The sequence below is a fragment of the Ammospiza caudacuta genome, chromosome 2 (assembly GCF_027887145.1).
Source record: "Ammospiza caudacuta isolate bAmmCau1 chromosome 2, bAmmCau1.pri, whole genome shotgun sequence".
Classification (NCBI taxonomy): Eukaryota; Metazoa; Chordata; class Aves; order Passeriformes; family Passerellidae; genus Ammospiza; species Ammospiza caudacuta.
Genome location: NC_080594.1, coordinates 64682328 through 64703087, shown reverse-complemented (window position 1 = coordinate 64703087; position 20760 = coordinate 64682328). Strand labels below are relative to the sequence as shown.

At 35.5% G+C, this 20760-nt stretch overlaps 1 protein-coding gene across 1 annotated transcript in view; it reads left to right on the top strand.

Moving 5' to 3' along the window:
- Nucleotides 1–20760, top strand: part of DIAPH3 (diaphanous related formin 3) — a 201764-nt gene that overhangs the window by 17196 nt on the left and 163808 nt on the right. The window contains exons 2-8 of the mRNA XM_058822083.1: nucleotides 4359–4532; nucleotides 8017–8121; nucleotides 13345–13475; nucleotides 15523–15597; nucleotides 15761–15830; nucleotides 16224–16360; nucleotides 16806–16911. Coding sequence (XP_058678066.1) covers nucleotides 4359–4532; nucleotides 8017–8121; nucleotides 13345–13475; nucleotides 15523–15597; nucleotides 15761–15830; nucleotides 16224–16360; nucleotides 16806–16911 — 798 coding nt within the window. The remainder of the gene's footprint in view (nucleotides 1–4358; nucleotides 4533–8016; nucleotides 8122–13344; nucleotides 13476–15522; nucleotides 15598–15760; nucleotides 15831–16223; nucleotides 16361–16805; nucleotides 16912–20760) is intronic.

The following is a 20760-nucleotide window of genomic DNA, read 5'->3' as shown; positions in this document are numbered from 1 at the left end:
CCCTCCTGCCCCTCCCACTCAGGGGCCATGCTCTTATCTCCTTCTGCTCGGCAGCTTCTCCAGCATCCAGGGGTCAGTATGTATTTATTGCAAACACAACTAATAAAATTGACTTGCTTTGCTGTTCTGAGTGCGTCTTGAGTTTTTTGCACAGGCATTCTCCTGAACCTGTAACAATACCTTCGTACATCTTTCTTCCCTCCCCCTTTCATCCCTTCTCCTCCAGACTGATTACAGTAGCCTTTGAGAATTTTAAAGATTTTGAGTATCCTTGAAACAAACCTGATCTTTCTCTTGGAGCCAGTATATTATTACATATGGTTCAGGTCTTGTTTAAGATCAGACTTTTAATTAAGAACATCACCCAGACATTTGCCCAAAAGCTGGGTAATTTGGAGTGGTGGAGTGTGTGGCACTGTATGGGCCAGTGTCTAGGGCAGTGGCCTGCGTTTAGACTTTACCCCTAGCGAGTGGATAATCCAGAAAAACCAGTAAAAGTTTTGGCCTTGGAAAAGGTATTCTGCCACCCTGGCAATGCAGGAGGATCCAAACCCCTGCAATGTGTTGGGGCCTGGCCCAGGCCTACTGAGCCGTGCCCAGCACTGCCCAGTGCCCTCGGGTGAGAGAGAAGGTCTCTGAATCTGACAGTGAGACACCAAGCTTGCAGCTGTTCTAGTCACCGTGACAGACACTGTGGTTAGTTCACGCCTGATGACAAACAGTGCCATTGAAGCAGAGAAACAACATGTGCTGGTGTCACTTGCCCCTGTACACAAGCAGAAGAAATGTATATGAAGGTAACCTTTCAAAAAAGATTTAGCAAAAGCAGTCAAGGAGAACAAGGAGGTTGGAGAGGGTGGAGAGGAGGAAGAAGCAGGGCTATCACAAGGGCCATTTTCAGTGCTGTTGCTAAGGCCATCACTTACAGTGATAATGTGTTTTTTTTACATGCGTGTGCTGGATTTCATTTTTGAGGAATTTCTTAATATAGGAATAGGTGTTTTGATGTGTTAATTAAGGGAGAGATGAGGGAGGCAGGGTGGCACTGAATTAACACCTTTCATTCCTGCATGCATAGCAGCTTTATTAATAGGTGATGTCTTGATAAGCTGTAGTGCCAAAAATTATTCTAGCAGTAACTGATCCATTGATTCCTGCGTTATCAAATGTGTAAGTTCAATATATGCTATTTTCTTATGGAAAAAGGTATAAGAAGTCATCACTAAGATCAAAATCAGAGCACAAAAAAATTTACTTTCTAGGGACCTAATTAGAAAGTGTGATGAGTCAGAAAGTTTGTATTGTGGATCTCTGTGTAACTTTGACTTTTCAGGGCCATGGTGTGGGCATAAAATCACTTTCTTATTTCATGGGCTTTCAGTGGAATAATAGTCAGCCTATGAAATAAGCCAGTAAAACCTTGCCGTTCATTCTTGATGGTTGCTTGATTTTGGCTCATACAGATATTTTTCTGACTTTTCTAGAGCACTGTTGCTGTATGCATCTATATGTATCCATTGATAAAATAAATACCAAAAAATAGAAAAGATGCAAGGTCAAACCTGCTTTAAACTCTAGTGACACTGTATCAAAGCTAAGCTTAGCTGTAGCCTGTTGGTTAGCCTGATTTAAAATGTTTTGGTGTAACATGGAAGATTATTGAACTTTTTTTTTTTGTCGTTTCCTCCTCTATGCACTTGGATCGCCAGCAGCATCAGTGGTAGATTTCATTACACCCAAGCAATGAAATTTCTATTCTTTCTGTATAGTGCTTTCTGTGGACCATGAAATTATTTGCCTGTGTGGAATACTGAGAAGTATTAACTTTTCTGAAGCACTATCAATGTATAATTCAAAAGGGAAGTATGTAGAATATCTACACTCTACTGTGCAAATCTTGTTATGAATTACCTTTTATTAATGTATGGGAATCTTCTTTTTAGGTTGCATTGTTTTAAATTATTTAAAATAATTAGTTTGACACATTTTTAAATGTATTTATAATCCTATTATCTCAATTTATCTTAAATGTTCTGTCTGATCAAATATATTCCAAGATGTGCTTTACTCCTCTAGGATGAGTGGTATAGGATTTGGTGAATATGGGGAATGTAAAGGTTACGGCATAATGTATAATGATGCAAAACATCTACTAGATATTCAAGGGAAGATTAAAACCAAAACATAAACTAAAACTGGGAACCAGTGAAATATCTCTTTTCAAGGAGGAATAGGCCCTTCTCCCTGAATAAGGGCTGTCTGTTTCTAGAGACCTCTGGCACTGCATGCAGTTCTGCCTGGCCAGAACTTCTGTTGCTGCTGCTGTGTGGAGCAGGAGAAGGAAGAGGAGACACTTGGGGAGCACAAAGAGTAAAGAAGGGACTGAGATTTTTCAGGAGATACTGGAAAAGAAATTTAGGGCTCAGCTGTCTTAAACATAATTTGTTCTCTGTTCACTGATTCATGGGCTGAAATCCTTTATTTAGCCAAAGTGTCTTCCCTTTACACCTGTTTCAAGTCTGTACATGAACCATCTACAAATACAATGGCTTTTATCTTAGGTTATGCACTTTATAGTGAAGATATGGGGGCATGGAGAAGCTACTGGCTAACTCATTTTTTGGAGCAGGCACGCTGCCTTTCATCAGTACTTATGAAAGACATTGCTTGAAAAGAAAAGTATCATATAATAGGATTTTTTTACAATTCCTGTCTAGTCACTTCAGTTTGAAGTCTGGCTTCATCTCCCCATGCTTACCATAGACTTCTGATTTTAAAAGCAGGAAGGGAAATTGCTTCCCAGTCAAGATGTAAGATGGTTTTTGTTACTGATGACTACCACTTCACTGCCAGTGATGTTAGCCTCCCTTTTGCTTTTGTTGCATTCTTTGTCTTCCTGGGTTTTGCCTATGTAATTATTCCTTTAGAGTATGCTCTTCCTCATTGCCTGCTGGTTTGATGTGACACTGAAGGGCCCCATCATCCATGCTGAGCTCTTTTATGTTTATGCTATATTAATTTTCTGCTTTTGCATGTTCTACAACCATCTGTGAGTAGCTTACGATCTATTTCTTTGTTCCAAAAACTGTTTCTTTTCAATTTTGAACTGGAAGAATTAAAGTCTTTATATTTTTCCTCTAAACCTCTCTTCATGGATGTCTGATAGTCAATTCTTGCTTTGACTAGAGTGGAACACTTGTACCCAATTTTTGCTACTGATTTATTTGCTCTCTCTGATCTTAATTCCACAGATGCTATAATAATTTTACTTGTCATTTAGTTTGGTAACTGATGTACTTGTCTCAAGATACTTATCTTAAAGATATATTGAAGCCTCAGAATATTTTTGCATAGCATTCCAAGACAGAAGTCAGTTGATACGGTTGAAATCTTGTCCAAAATCTCTTATGCATCAAAAGTTTCCGTAACTTTCTTTTGTGTTGAGGAGTGTGATGTTGCTGTTCGTATCTGTTCAAAAGGGTGTTACAAAGATGATGATGTAGCACATCTCATTAGGTGTCCTCTGCTTTTGCCTTCTGCCCCCATGTGCCTTAAAACACAGGCTCTAGCATGGAAAATGTGTAAAGCTTCATTTAGTAACTCTTGATCAAAAAATTGGTAAATATTTAACCAGTTTAAAATCCCACAAACCAAACCACTTTTCTAAAGAAGGTTTTTGGCTCTTGGAAGGGTTAATAAAGCCAGAGTGATTGATGTGTGCTGGGTATTAGTCATAAGGATCATTCATGGAATCATAAACATACTCTATGTAGCTTTAATAGGTGAGTCAATGGTTTCTCCAAAATTAGTTTTTAAATAATTGGAACAAAGGCACTAAATTTTGTATTACATGATGCAAAAAGAAATAGAAATATAAAGAAAATAAATAGAACCGTGTCTTAGTTATGCTAACTTGTCTTTTAATAAAAAGTAGTTTCTTTGCATGTCTATATATTCTGTAGCCATGTTAGGAGTACAGCTGTTTCTGGGTAACTAAAACCACTTTAAAACTATGCTTTTGGTAAATCAGTCTGCTTTCTCATATTCTACATGTAACGCTTGGGAAGAATTCTTCATAAATTGGTTTTGTAGATATCTATTTCTCCAAACTTTCTGTAAAATTCTGATGTTCTGCATGATTTCTTTCTAATGTAATGGGATTCTGGTCGGTTAACTCCAGTGCTAGGCAACTGACCATCATATGTATCTTTAGGAAAAGCCTTTAGAATAAGGAAGTTAAAAAACAGGTAAGCTACCACAGAAAAATAAGGATTTTCAACTTCCAAGAACACCCATGTTAATTAGAGTTACCCAGAATGGAAGCAGTATGTGATATATTACACCTTTTATATTTTCAGTTGGATAGATTTGCCAGTATAAGAATTCCAAGAAGTAAAAAAGAAAGACCTCCTCTGCCACATATGAAGCAGTCACACTCTACAGATTGGTCATCCACACCCATGGACCTGGAGGGTTTTGCTACAAAACCACTGTCGGAAAGGGAAATCATAGCACTGTTTGAAAAAATGATGGTAAGAGTCTTACCGTTTCTTTTACTTAAAGAATGACAACATGGCTAAGTGATAGGTGGAACAGGTATTCTTCTGTGCATGTGTTCTAATCTTTACCTGAATTATTAATATAATTGTTGTTGTGAGTTGTAATTGTGTATTTATTAGGATGTTTCTCAGGAAATAAAGTATTGGATTATTTTTGCAAAATTTTGGTCCAAGTATATTTAAAAAGAAATTAGAAATGAGATTATGCAACATGTTTTGAGGAGGAACAAGAAATGGGGGATCTTTCTTCCTTTTAAGATGATCTGAAACTTTTACAAAGAGATTTTATGCCTTCAAATGTCACGGTCACATTTAGTTCTCAATTTATATGCCATGTCACTCTTGCACAAAAAGAAAGAATTGCCTCCAAAGCAACATTTGTCTGCAAATTTGCTTCTTTCCTTAGTTGTCATTGTTAGTGCACTACAAAAGAGCAGTCACCAAGACCATGTGGCATTGGTAGCACCTCAGTAGGTTGAGCTTTTTGTCGTGATGATGACATTTTGGGCAATTGAAAACTAAACACGAATGGCCATGAGAAAAGAGTGACTGAAATCTGAAGAGCACAAGAGAACACTAACAAGGAGAATGATGCCCAGATTATTATTTCTTCCTCTGCCTCACAGCAAGTAACAAGTAACTCTTGAAATACAAAGGGACTGCCAGGGACTGGCATGTGGAGAAAATGCCATGTGCAATGAGAGAAGTACCTTTGTGGAATTTGTACTTCCTAGTACTCAGTGATAATAATTTAGTTTTGAAGAAGCTTTTGTAGAACTCTTGAGAACTGTAACTGAAGGATAACATGCAGGTTTTTCACAGTTAAACTGGTGAGGGAAAGGAATAATTAACTGTTACCAACTTCTCTATTTGTACTTATTGCCAAATGGTTCATTTTTCTTTGATGTCTTGCTTCTCTTAAAAATTTCGCTGTAACAGATAATTGCTCAGAAAATGGGATAGTTCTTTTTAATAAAATTGAAGGTGTGCCTTCAAAAACACCCCTTGCATTTAGATTGTATTTCTCTACCATCCTACAGACATTCTGGTATAGAGTAGACTGTGATGTTGTACTGTGCCATAAATAAATAGAAACTTTCAATAAATCCTCAGAAACCTACTACTGCATGTCTAGATAAATATAGATGCTTATATCCATGGATCCTGAAATAATTAATTCCATTTTTAAAACTACTTTGCAAAATATGTTAAAGTAGTGATGACATCTGGATAATTTGAATGCTTTCCTAGTTTCATTGAATAACAAAGCACTTAAACTTGTATTAAGCTACTTTATCAGTGTTGTTTTATCTATAACATGCACTACAGAAAGGATTTTTCAGATTATCCACATTTGAATGGGCTGGAATAAAGCTAGTTTAGTCACAGTAGATTACATAGCTAATTATATATTGTAGCCTCTAGTTTGCTGTTCTGATCAAATTAAGTGATTTGGAGGGGTGGATTGGTGAACAATTTGAACAGTTTGTTGTAGCCAGGCTTTTAGAAATAATTTTGCATGGAAAAAATAGTCAATGTGTTAGTACTGAAGGGAGAAGTCTTTCAATTCTTAGGGTTTACTGAATGTCTTACCTTGGGGTTTTCCTGGATGCATATGGCTTCCTTCTCCCTTTATTTTATCCAGTGGCATCTTGTGTGGTTTTCATGGCAAAAATTATGAAAGAGCTCATAAAACCAGATAATAAAGATAATAATTGTCATTTACCTCCTTTAGTTTCTGTTAGTGCTATTAGGAAAATATCCATGTGAAATGATATATTCTTCTTTTCCAAAGAGGTACTGCTTACCTGTAGAATATACTTCAGTTATTTAAGAGATAAAGGATGGAGATGAGGTATTTTATTAACTAAGCAATATCTGTTGTGCCCCTTGTATCACTCTAGTCTGTATAAATTAATTGTCTCAATGATGTTTCGTTTGTTAAAAACAAGAACAAAGAAATTACTTTTTACTGCACACACAGACAGAATATTTCCCATAAATTAACCTGCTGTTATACCTAGGCTTATGGAATACAGTTTATGTTGACAGTTTTCTTAATTCTTGGGGCTTCTTTTTGTGTTTAGAAGTTAGATACTTTTATTTAAGTTTAGAAACTACTTTTCAGAAAACATGAAAGAGCAAGTCTGAAAGAAACTATTTTAAATAGAAGAATGAACTTTGCAATAGCTACATGATAACGTGAAAAGGGTTTTTTTTTTTTAGTTTAAGTTAAGTTCAAAATTAATCCTGTCCCAGCTGAAACCAGGATAGGGGTCAAGCATTTTCTGCAATATCTTCTCAAAGCTTGGATTTATGCAAAAATGTAAATGTTTCTAGGAACTGTGCTTCATTCTCTTCTACTCAGTGTGAAAGCTATTGAAGGACAAAGAAACTTGAGTTTTGGTGTAGTACAAATTCTAAGGATTGTCTGTACTGTTTATCTTTGATTTCTGACTAGGTGAAATAACTTTGATATCAAGATGGTTACTCACTGATTTTGTAGCATTGCTCCTGCCAAAGCTGATGAGGATTCACCTCATGAGTCTCAGCTGAAAATAACTGCAGTAATTCTTGCTGAGCTTGAGCAATGCACATAGTAAATCACATGCTATGTGTGCTTTATATGTGTATGCCAAAATTGATAATTGTTCCTGCTAACTTTTATTTTAATTTTTTTCTCTTTTCCCTTTTATTTATTAACTTATACCATGATGAGAAATGCCATTTCTCACAGATGTGCAAGAGATTGCAGTGATCAGAGCATGTGTAGGCTGGAGCAGTAGAACTCCCTGTGTCATAGATGCTAGTGACATTCAGTGTCATTTGTGTGGTTTTCAGTGTAGGCCACTCTGCTCTTTTTGACCTCTGGATTTATATTGGGCTGAATGAATTATGATGGGGGTTTGATACTGGTTGAATGTTTTGATTTAATCCTTAAGAATTTGGCCTTGCTTATTGCAAAGGTGTTTATTTATTTGTGAACTTGTTTCAGTGCAAACCACATTCTGCTGCCAAGATGAACCATTTGGAAACAGAGGAAGAGAATTACGGAATAAATTAAAAATTAAAAATATGTAAAGTACTGGTTTGAGTCCATTTATAAATGTTTTGGGAAGTATTAAATAATGCTCTTCTGTAGTTTGGTGCATACATGTGTGAAACTGTGGGTCTTTCCTAAGAAAAGAGTGTACTAAAAATGGTTGTGATGCACTTGTTAATCCTAGTATAGTTGACTGGTTTTGTTTTTTTCAGCCTGAGTTCAGAGGGATATGGATAAGGATTTTTACGGTTTTGATTAACATCTTATGAAAAGTTGTTTGTATAACAGCTTTCACTTGTATGAGTTTGTATTTTTGTGTCTTTATTTATTTAAGTCAGTCTCTTACCTTAAAGTAATTCTGTTGATGTATGGTATTTAAGACTGTTTTTTCTTTTTTTTCCTATCCCATTCTAGGAGGATATGAATTTAAATGAAGACAAGAAGATGCCATTGAGAGAAAAAGATTTTCATACCAAAAAAGAAATGGTGATGCAATATATTAGCAGTGCTTCCAAGTCTGTAAGTAAATGACTAAGTGCTTACATTATTTCCTGTTGGTCAGAAAAAGAGATGCATGCATGTTACATTCCTTTGACTAACTTCTTTTTCTCATAGTGCTCTTTGAAAATGTTTGTGTCTGTCTTGCTGTTTTACAAGTTACAGTGGCAGATAGTCACTTGTACTTAGAATGTGTCTTCTATACAGAAACCAGCATTTCTTTTTGGTAAAGATATGGCTAAGAGTAGAGATGGAAAAATTCTACAAAAGCTTCTTGCAAAAGTTTGGTGTGAACCTTTTTCTTTTCTAGCATTGTTTAAAAATAATTCCTCAGCTGATGAGCCTTTTTCATGCCTGACTTAAAACAGAGTTCATGTTTGATGTTATGTAATAGCTGATAATGAAAGTGTTGTGCACAAAATCAATTATTGTCCATTTTTTACCTATAATGATTGGTTGCTCTGAAGTAGTGCAAGGAGTTGTATATAAAGGCCAAATTAAGGATTCACTTGGCATAAGAAGGCGGCTTAGTTTCTGCAGAGTGAGAACTGACTCCTGTGCTAAATGCTGCATAGCTAATCCTGTCCTCAGATATTCTGATTGTTTTAGAATTCATGTGTTTGAATCTTCAGCTCTCACTGCTGTATGTAACTAGAGATATCAGTAAAAATAATCTGGATGTAATTATAACTAAGTACTGAGAAACTAAAACATTAAATATAGTCATTTAAGTCAGATATGTATCTTACTGTCTACTTCACATGATGTATATTATTGGTGTTATGCTTTAGCACTTTTAGTAAGGTAGGTATGCCGAGTGCAGGACCTAACTGCCTGGAGATTACATTTTTTAAGATGAGTTTATCAAAGCTACTGGTCTTGTCTATAGCTTAACAGGTCCTTAATACCAGAAGATTAGGTCTAGCTTGTTTTTCTTTTTTTAGAGATATTGCATGGGAAATCAAGAAACTTCAGACTAGTAGATCTTACAACATTCTTGAAATTTATCTACCCAAAATAGTATGTAAGGGTTTATATATTATGGGCACCCCTGGCCTCTGTATGTATTTTAAGACCTCAGTTTTTTGATCTAAAAAGTAATGTTGTAATAGAACATGACTGGCTGTGCAGAGTTGCTGCATTCACATCTGTTGCTTAAATCATAGCATGCTGATGGTGGTGATGTTAAGAATCTCTTGTCAAGAGAAAGATTTTCAGGTCTTTGCTTCCTGGCCACAGAGTATGTCTCATTGGTCCTTCTTTCTGAGTGCCATTCACAATTTTCCTTTTTTCTTTGGATGTTGTCACACTTGTGTTTTGGCAATGGAGCTTCTTGCACTATGCCCAGAGGAGCTGTATAAGGTGCTTTCTGGAAGAGGACAGGTCTGTTTCCTCCCCCAGGACAATGATTTGTTATCACACACTGTTGTCTTGTGTGTTTTCCTAAGGCTCACAACAGCATTTTCTTTTTTCTATTCCCTTCTCTTTTCTTCCTCTGCTGCTAGACCATGTATTCCTCTCTCTGTGGTGGGAGATGACTAAAGAGCAATCTGTGCAGGCAAACTTGTCTTTCCTGAACTCTCTTTCTGCTGTTGTGTCTTTACTGGAAGTGACATTCACCTGTTGTGTACTGGAAGAAGCTGTTTCAGTGAGGTACAGATTCAGTACTTCAATCCAGTTGTGCTGCAGATGATTTCAGATTAGTGCTGGAGCTATTGGGATGGGAAATTTCTTTCCCATGCAATTGGAAACTCTTTGTTCTAAGCATGCTCTTTCTTTCCTTGAGTTAGTTGGACTGAGTGCCTTCTGAGTCTAGAGAGAATAGTGCACTGCACCCCAAGAGCACTTGGTTAACTTTTGGTGTACCTTGACTTTGTGGAAGTGTCATACTTTTTTGGAACAGGTGAAATGCCACGTAGCTCCTGACTGTTGTGTGCAACTAATCCCACCTTGGGCCTCTCCTTCTATGAGTGATAATGCAGTAACTTCTTTTGGTAGTTCGTACTTCTTTTCATACTTCTTGAACTTTAAGGAGATGGGTACTAAGATGTTTCGTCTTGGGAAAGATATCCTCTTTCACAAATATTATGGAGAGTACTGATCATGTTTCATTTAAAGCAATTATCATTTGAAGAACTATTAAAATGAAGAACAGAGACAGCACCTCTAATGAATCAATGAAAATGAAACAGCCTCTGGTGATCAAAGTGGGCTCTACTGTAATCAAAGCTTTATTATTGACTTCAGTGTCAGGGTTTCTCAGAAGTGCACAGCTCCTTTCCAATAATCACAAAGCACACCTCTTTGCATAGTAATACCTGCAGAAAAGAAAAGTTTTGAAAATAAAATTTCATGTTATGGAGTTGATACTCAAGGGGAAATAAAATGCATTGCTCTCATGTTACTCAGCCATCGTTTTTGCTGTTTTATATGTTCAAAACATACAAACTGGGTTTTTAAAGTGAATTTTCTTCTTAGTATTTTGTTTTTGTTGTTCGCATTGTGCCCTTGTGATGTTTTAACTAGATTAATTAATGCTGACTTCATGCTGCATCTGCTCACAGACCAGTTGTTCAGTTGAGCAATTAAGTTTCTAGAGGCACTGATGCCTCAAGATATTTCCTGTTTCTCAGTAAACTTGAACATTTTGAACTTAAGCAGCTTTTCTCATGCTGAAATACAGCTAATATAATCTGTTTCACAATTGACACCAAATGCAGCTCTCATTTTATTTAAGCACTGCAGATGTATCGTATTCTTATTATGTTGCAGAACTTTGGCATAATATGAATAAGTGGTACTTAGCACTGTGGTAGTTTGTTGTACAGACATGTTTACTGGTTCTTTTGCATAGGGTGATGTTCCAGTGGGGAACTGAGTCTGAAATGGGATGACTGGTTACTCTCTGGATGTTGATGTGAGTCTCCACTGCGTGTGGCGCTGTTTTCAGATGGGTCACATGAGGCTTTCTGAAATGTCATTCTAGTGCTTTCTTCTAGTCTGACTGGGCTCCTGTCCCATGTGACCTTTGTACTGCACACATTTGCTATTGATTATATTAAATTCCTTCCAAAATATCTTCTAACCATCTTAACTGTATGTCCTACCCATATGACTGTCCTATATGACTGTGCATCAAAAGAAAGAAATTTTACTGACAACTTACAAGTATTTTGGTTACATCAGTTTTGTCAATTTTACAGCAGGAACTGCTGGGAGAAGTCACTGGAAATGACAGATTCTCCACACAGGATATTAATCCTTATGCTTAGGCATACAAGTAGTGTATGCACATCAGGAGCTGCCAGCAGAATTTCTGAGACATCTTGAAATTTCCAACTCTCTTGTAACATTTAGTTAAATACTTTGTCTGCTGGGAGTTTGGTCATTTTGTCTCTAGTCAGTCTGTTATCTTATCTATGCAGAGTCCAGCTGGAAAGAGCCATGAAAGAAAACTGAAGTCAGTGAAACTACTGAGTTTCATTTTGTTTGCGGGAACATTTTTGTTCCTGATTTTTAAAAATTTTCTCTGGGTTTCCTAGATCTGTCATCCAGATTCTCACCTCAACCTTTGCTGTACATCTCATCGACTTTTTTTTGTGGAGCATAGTTATTGGAAGTTACCCTCATACTTAAGCAAGTAGGGATATCTATCAATTCAGAAGCATGTTTGAAATGACATTCCATGTATTACACATGGTGTTTCAAAATATAACATGAGATGCTATATTTTTGGGAGGATTGCTGGCAGCAGGTGTTTAGAATTAGACTGGAAGAGACCCTGGAGACAGTTGCATCCAACTTCTTATCTATTCCAATTTTAATATCTTTGATAGGGGAGACTGACTACACAGTGTGCCTGAGCAGCCTGTTCCAGTGCTTCACCAGCCTCGTGCTTAAGAAAACAGAGGGAGGAGGGGGAAAGTTTATGGTTGTCCTATGTTTAACCAATTTCCTGTATTTCAATTTGTTCTTCTTGTCCTTTCCCTAATAGGGTCCTTCTGAGCCTTCTCTTCTTGGGACTAAACAATCTCAGTTCTACCAGCCTCTCCATGTACTACAGATTGTCTTGTAATTGTGCCCACAGCCCTTTCTGGATTCATTCCAATGTGTCCATGTCTGTCATGCTGGGGAGTCAGCAACTGGACAGAATTCTCCAGATGTCTCACCACTGCTGAGCTGAGGGGAAGGATCGTCTCCCTCAACCAGCTGGTGATGCACTCACCTGTGCTCAGCTTGTCATTCATCACAGCCCCTATTTTCCTACAAGCCTACATTCCAGCTGGTAGCTTCAGCACATGTTGGTGCATGGGTTTATTCCTCCTCAGGTTCAAGATTTACAGTTTTCTGTTGTGGAACTTCCTGAAATTCCTCTTCCCATTTTACCTGTCTGTTGATGTTCCTCTTGATGGCAGCTCAGCAGCCTGGTCTGTCTGTATACACTTCCCAGATTTTAACTTCATTTCTTTGCTAGAAACTATTTGATCATCTACTTCATATAAAAAAAGATTACTTCTCAGTATTTCCTGAGGATCTAACAAAGGGAGAAAACACCACCTGTATGAAACTAGCTATAATAATATAATGAGACTACCTTACCATTTACATTGAATAATTTCAAGTTATTATTGCACTGCAAGTCTAATTCTCTTCAATTACTGACCTAAGCCACTAGTTAATCAAGAGGTATTTAGTAAGACTCTTTGTGCAACATGACAGTTGTACTTCTATTTTCAAAAAAAGGAGTCTTGCAATGAATTAAATCAAATCTAAGTTTTATGCACCATTGTATGCCTGCTTTTTTGTATTTAGATATGTTCTGTAGAAAATATATGGTATGCTGCTTTTTTGCTCTGTATGCTTATGTGAGTGCAGTTACCCTTCTGGACATGTGCCCTGTGATCTCTTCAGAGGACCTCATAATTAGTCTTTTCTTCTGTTGACTATTGACTTATTAAGATCTTTGCAATGCATAAACAGAATCCATTCAATACAAAAACTTTATTTCACTGAGCATGTGTGATAAATTTGCACATTTCATGCCTGTTGTTTTTGTCTGCTGGTAATAAATTTATTCATAAAATGACCAAATTTAGTCAGCATTTGTCATATAGTAGATAGGCATCAGTTACAGGTTTGCAGGTCTACATTATATATTATTCAAAGAACTGAACTGAAACTTAGCCATTAATAATCTGTTTAAGTTCTATATGCATCAAATAAAGTGTATTTTCTGTGTTTCAGGGAAGTCTCAAGAACAGTAGGAAGATTTCTCCCCAAGAATTTATTCAGGATTTAAAATCTGGGTCAACGGATGAAAGACTAGTCACTTGCTTAGAATCTCTCCGTGTGTCCTTGACCAGTAATCCTGTCAGGTAACATCATTAGCACATGTTGAAGAGATTAATCATATTCTAATTTCTTAATGGATTAAAATTAATGGATATGTAGAAGGTTTTCTGGTTAATGAGTATGTGTGCGTTAGTGAGTGATTTTAACTTCTTTCTGTTTCGTTGATTATGTATCCTCTGTAGGTCTGTTATTTTTAATAGAGTTGGCTGATCTGTACAAGGTAATAATAAGAGAAGGTAAATTAAATGTGGTGCAGAAGCAATTCCCTTTGTTTTCTAGTGCTAAGTAGTCAGTTGTTTTTCATTTTAATTTTTGAAATATTTTCTAAGTCTTTGATCTTGTAACTTATTTTTGTCAGGGTAATCAATAATGGGAGTTAGGCACCTTGGTGTAAGTTTGTTCACCAGAAAACATATATATTTCTAAATGTGTCCTGCTGCTTCTGTCCAGTGTACTTTAGGCTTTCATCCTTCCTTCCTTCTGGTATTTTTTTCTGTACCTGTAGGGTTTATCTATTCAGAAGAAAGCACAACCTTTGTTTACCTGCTTTATTGAAGGAAGGTTTAACTCTTCAGTAACCATTGATAAGAGTTAATTTTGATTTGTTTCATGCAGCTTGATTTCTGAATGCTGATTTTATTTCATTAAATTATATTTTTTCCTATTCTATTCTATTTAAATCCTTTTGTTTAGGGTTACCTTTTAAGACCTTTTAATCATGTGGTTGTACACATGATTTGGGGGAAACTATTTAGGTTGTAGTTTAAAATAATGCAAATGAAATGTTGGGACATGATTAGAAAAGGATTGCACAACTTTCTTTTCTCTGTGTCTGACTTGGCAGAGTTGCTGAGATGGGTCTTCTCTATGGGTATTTGCTGCTTTCTTTCTATTATTTTGTTTCTGAATTGAGTTGTCTTATTTACAATATATAATGGTTTATGAGGAAGGAAACTTGCTTTACAGTAGCCTGAGTTATTCTGACAAAGGGTTTTCAATTAGTCTTTTTTGTAAATCGTATTTTTAGTTCACAGAGAAAATCTAAATCAAGTGTTAGTGATTTGTTTGATCTCTGGTACTTAGAAACAAATATTGAAATCCATGTTTTACTGCAAAAAGCTGTATTTTTTTCCCATCACTATAAAAAGTAAGCTTCTAAAAGGATAATCTTGGTCAGTAATATTCAGGTAAATAATTTAGGTGTTTTGACCTCATAGCTGCTATCACAGTTCATTAAAAGTGGTTCAAGTGATCTAGCTGTACATATTAGTACAGATAGCTAGTTATCTGCAACTATTTCTTCCCCTTTTGTGTAATAGTTACAACAGGTTGAATTTCATTAGGAGGACCTTTTTGATAAATACATTGAAAATAGAGGCACTGATAACTTAGTGTTTTGTCAGAATGACAAAAGGCTGAGTGTTTTCTTTGGGTAGTGTGAGTAGTTTTTGTTCTCTTGTGGAAGCAGAGGTAAAGGCAGTAAGAATGCATCAGTACATTAGTCTGTCATCTCCAGCTGTTGGATGTGCAGCAAAGTGGCTGCTCATAATTCTGCTAATACAAAATGTTCCAATAAGTGAATCTTGTCGGATTCTCTTTAGGACAGATATGGGCCAGATCTGACAAAAATAGTTTCCAGTTATTTGCCTAATCTGTTTCAGAATAAAACACCCATCCAAGAAAGACAGAATCTATTTTCATAATGTATTTACTTTTAGAAGAAAAAATATAGAAATATCTGATTTTCTCTTCCTGTAATTGTTAGTGCTGCTGTCAGTGTGGCATTACTTATATTTGATATCAAGGGGTTTTGAGCAATAGTAAACAGGACCATGAGGCATCTGTCATATGAAGAAACAACTGGCCAAGGGTTTAACCTCATTAAATGATGCCTTTGGTAGTAGCTGAAATTTTAATTTTTTATTGTGTTGGAGATATTTATCTCTTGGAGATATTTTGTGTTTAACACCACCCAGTTATGCGTGCTTTTATTTATGGTGACAATTTTCTTTCACTCTGATTAGTCTTCAAAATGTCAATTTTTTAAAATGTCTTTTTTCTCCCTCCTAGCTGGGTTGTAAACTTTGGCCAAGAAGGTCTGGGACTGCTGCTGGATATTTTGGAACGATTGGTTGAGACAAAAAAGTAAGTATTTAGTATAAAATTAGCTTTTCTAAATATAAATAGAATATAAACATAATATAAATTATATATAATATCTAATTATATATAGAATTATATTAATGTAAGTTAGCTTTTCTTAATATTTAAAGAGCATTTATTTACACTAAAATTTTGATTTTTTCAGTCAGGACAGACTTGTGAAAAGGAGTCAGCATAAAGTTATACAGTGTTTGAAAGCCTTCATGAATAATAAGGTATGGGATTTTATTTATTCTAGAAACAAAATTACTACAGTTCAATTAGATAAAGTACCTGTTGAGTATAAGTCCATATGCAGTTTGGTGAAGTGGTGGGTTGGTCAGTTGTGGTTTGAAGTTCTTTCTGTCTGCCAGAAGTCTGCCACTTTCTCTCTGCAGAAATATTGCAAGAAACTAATGCAAACTTTTGGTGCTGTTATATGCCCTTCTTACAGAATAAGGGACCTATTTGGGACTTTTTCTCTCTTTTTTTTTTGGTTTTGTTTTGATTAGTTCACAGACTGAAATGTCATTTGAAATATTTATTTGAGGGGAACTATTGATGTCATTAATTAGATACTTGATGGTCATTTGGATTCCCTCCCTTACAAATGTTCTTCTGTTGTTTAGTATGGGTTGGAACGAATTTTGGGAGAAGAAAGGAGCCTTTTGTTGCTGGCCAAAGCAATTGATCCCAAGCAAACTAACATGATGACGGATATAGTTAAACTCTTATCTGCAATGTGCATTGTTGGGGAGGAAAACATGTAAGTACTGTATTTAAGCAAGAAATATAAGGTAATTTTACAATATCTCAAATTATATCTGAATGAAATTATAGAATCTTCAATTTAGTTTTGAAAGTAGTATCTGTATTATATTGTCAGTTTTCAGCATACCTTTGTGTGTTTTTTTATCATGGCCATATCAGTGAGTTTTCTTTTTCGCATCTGGATGTACTGGTAAGATGGAAATAGTTATGCTGAAATTGTTTTGCTTACTATTTCTTACCACACTTTTTTAAACCCTTGTAATCCAGTAAGTAATTCTTCAGTTACAAAAATCTCTAAAGGCAGCAAGTATTGCTTAAACCTCCTAAATTTGTTTACAAGAAATTGAGGCAGGTGAATAATTTGGCAACATGGCTTTTAAGATAGCAAATAAACAAGTTTAAATATCTCTCCTGAGTGAAATTATTCTCTTTTCTCACAGCCTTGAAAAAATATTGGAAGCTGTAACAGCAGCAGCAGAGGAGAGGAATGTTGATAGATTCTCTCCTATTGTAGAAGGTCTTCAGGATAACTCAGTTCAGCTGCAAGTAAGTAATTTTTTTTTAATCACTCTAACAAGTGAAAATAAAAATACATGGTTTTCTGGACTGAACCAGTCATTGCAATAAAAGGGAGTAGGAATACTGTTTCAAGTTGGGGTCAAATTTTGGAATATTGTTTATAATTTTGTCTTTTAAGGTGTGGTATGGGAAGATTTGGCCTGGAAACATGGGGATGTTGCAAGTCAATTTGTTGATTTTCCACTGAGATCTTAGCTTTGTGAGCCAAAAGACTATATATTTAGAATAAAGGATAAGTCATATGTTTGGATGCAAAAAGATCATATCACTTCTGGAAATATTTGTTGAAATTGAATATTGATTATAGTAAAAAAACAAGTTATTAGGCAACTGCTTTTTATAATTAATGTTTTAAATTACTGGGAGGTCTGTCTCTCATGGTCACTTTATGATATCATAAAATTGCACTCAGAAGGTCTGAGGAAAGAAAACTTGCACCTTATTTTCAATTTGCCTCAGTTGGATGTAGAGTTTACTGCAAAAAGGCACAAAGTATTAACTTTGTTTGAATGATCATTATGAATCATTGGTCTGTGAGTGTAGATATGAACTCATTGATATTCATGTAATCAGGTTGAACTGAGAGCTGTTCAAAATTTAAATCTTTAAAATATTCTACTATCTTGCTTAACATATTTATTTGCTTACATGAGACATATTTTTACTTGCTTAAAGCATATTTCAGCTTAAACTACAAATCTTGATTTTTATTTCATGTCTATTTCACTATTCACTAAAGCTTCAAGCCTTCTCCAAGGTCTTGGGTCAAACACTGTATCCATCTCTATCTCTGAGCTTGTGTGTTTGAGGCCTTGGTAGCTCTCTGTGTTTGCATTTCTCACATTAATTCTTTGTTACTATTACAAAAATAGTAAAAGATTAAAGTTTGAAAGAAATGCTTGCATTACTCAGCTTTTATATTAAATAGTTCATGTCTGACAATAAGAGTTGCTGTTTGTTTCATTTGTCTCGCAGAAAAGCTAACCATAAAGGAATATTTGCAGGTGGAGAATTGACTGTAGTTCAGTTTTCCAGTACCAATGGAATTCTCTTTTGAAAAATTGTCCCTTCTTTCTTACTACTTCTTTCTTCTAATCATGGACTGTTTTGGGTTGGAAGGCCCTTTAAAGGCCATGTGCTTCCAACCCAGCTACCTTGAAGGGGAATCTTTTCACCAGACCAGGTTGCTCAAGGCCTAGTTCAGTTTCATCTTGAACACTTCTAGGGATGGGACATCCACAGTTTCCCTGGGCTATCCATGAATTTTATGGACTTTCAAAAAAATTCTGAGATATCTAATTTTCTCTGGGATATAAAAAAAAAATTAAACTATTTCGATTTTAAAAAGTATTAAATGTAAATATTAATGATTCATTCATCATTATTTGATTCATTGATTCAATACTTTAGATCACAAAAATTCTTTTTTCAATTCCAGGATGATGTATGTAAGTTAAGAGAATTCAAGAGTCTTTAGAGCATATAAGGATTTGAGGACTACCAAGTTGAAATTAGGAGGATGTTGTTTTGAGTGTAGTGCTGAATTTTCACGGCTTGTGTATATTTGCATCTGTGTAGATTTGATGAAGAAAAAAAAAAACTACTGTAGATTTAATAGAGAAAAAAGTTAGCATCTGTAACTTCCTTTTCTTTATAGTTGAAAATGCATGTGAAACTCCCCTTAAAGCAGGCTGTTACTCTATTTGAGCCACCAGGCAAGTTAAGTTAATCCTTAGTATCTCTCATTTTACCCATGATGGGCATCCACTGTTTGCAGGGGTGCTCAGCTCCATGAGCAAGATACCACTTGTGAGATAACCAATTCAGTGCAGAAAACTTCAGCTGAATTACCTATGCAGCAGCAATTTTAATTTTTCTAGGACTACTATTCAGATATTAAAAAGTTTCTTTCTACTAGTTCTGCCTTCTATCTCAGTTGAGCTGTACCTCCATCTGGTATTTTGTTATCCTCTAATATAGAAGATAGAAGCATTGTTAAAAATGAGAATTTACTCTAAATGTTACTGTTGCAATACTTCTGCTAAAATACTTATGCTAAATATATTAATTTGGTTTTGCTGAGAGTGTTAGCCTCAAGTTCCTGCAAATAGGTAATGCTTTGCCATTTAGTTTGCTATATCTTGTGTAGACATGGAAACTCATTAAAAGTTCTTTTCTGTTTATTTTTTTTAGTTAAACTTTCATTAAAGTATGTCCTTCTGCTAAAAGGCTTTTTGATATTTACTTTTTCAGACTTCATAAATGGTTGCTAGATTTCTATTTTTTAAGACCAGAAAAATCAAGCCTTCTCATGTGAATCAGCTGTAAACTTTTCTAACAATGACATTGACCTGGTGGTTAATTTGACAGGGTTTTAATGAGACAGAAGTTTACAGTTGTCAGTTACTTGGCATACTTGCCTGGATTGTCTGCTTGATGTATGTATGCTTGCTTTGTGGCAGTTCAATTTGACACTAACAACTGACCTTTTCAATTTTGAATTGACTTAACATTTCTGTTACTAGAAGACTGAACACATAAAAGGCCTCAGTAGGGTGATTTTTGTATTTTTCGTGGAAGCTCTGTCTATCTATTTTTTGCATTTGTTGAATTCAAAAGATGTTCTATCTTTCATAAAATCCAAAATTATGGAAGGCATACTTAGTTGATTTTGGTTCAAGACAATATTAGTAGTCTTATTCTGAAAATATAACTACAGCCAGGAGTAATATCAAGTTTCTGGTTTTGTTAAAGTAAATGTAGTTTAACATCTTAAGCCTAAAACGCGAATAGGGCAATCTTGTACCTTGTGTATTTATGATGATGACTGAAAAGTCTAATATTTCACTTGTTCAAGTCATGGAGGCAGGAAATACAGCTCTTCTGACACAACCCATTTTGATATGTAAGAAAGTTAAGAAAATAAAAACAACAACTTGTTTGTTGCCTACTTCTCATTCTTCTAGGAGAATCAAATGAGTGCTTATACTCTATAATCATCAACTTTCACCACTGCTTCTCAAGCAGGTGGTTTAACTAACAGGAGAGTGCTATTCCTCCATGCAGATCTAGTTGCAGATGCCAGCTCCTTCTAATTTTCCAGTTAGGACTGAGAAGAGGAACAGTGGTGAAGCAAAGGTGCAGTTTTTCCTTTCCTGGATAAGTTCCTGAAAAATGAATACTCCTCATCCCTGTGGAAACGTGCAGGTTCATGCATATCCTAGGAGAAGCCTTTTTGTAAGAAAGTAAAAGATCCTAGGTATTCATCAATAGCCTTATCCTCCCAGTGTTTTCAGTTGTCAGGGAATACCATTTTATCTTTATCATTTAATACTATAACAATGTAAGATGGCTGTGACATTTTGGTTTGCTGAATAACTTGATGATTCTTGGTTGCTCTGTGCTAATGAGGTACTTCCCATAACTGCTTCTGTAACAGGGTCAATCAGAACAAAGCTTACCTTGCCTAAATGTCAAGACTGCAGAAACTAATTTCAAATTATTGTGGTCTTGTGTGACTTAAGTAGTTTATGCTAACCCATAGGTATTGAATTATTTTCACTTGGAATATGATTTAAATGTTTGTGAGCTACCATCAGGTTCCTGCTATTGCCTTTATCATTAGTCCTTTAAAAAGTTTTTAAACTTAGAAACAAGAATTTGTGATCTAATTTACTCAAATCTAGATGTGTAAGCATTGTGTCTTGCTTAGACTTGTTTTTCTTTCCTCTTGTGTAACTTTTTCTCATTCTGCTTTTTGTAGGCGTATGTTTGGGACTTTCACTATTACTTTGTATTCCTACACAAATAAATAGT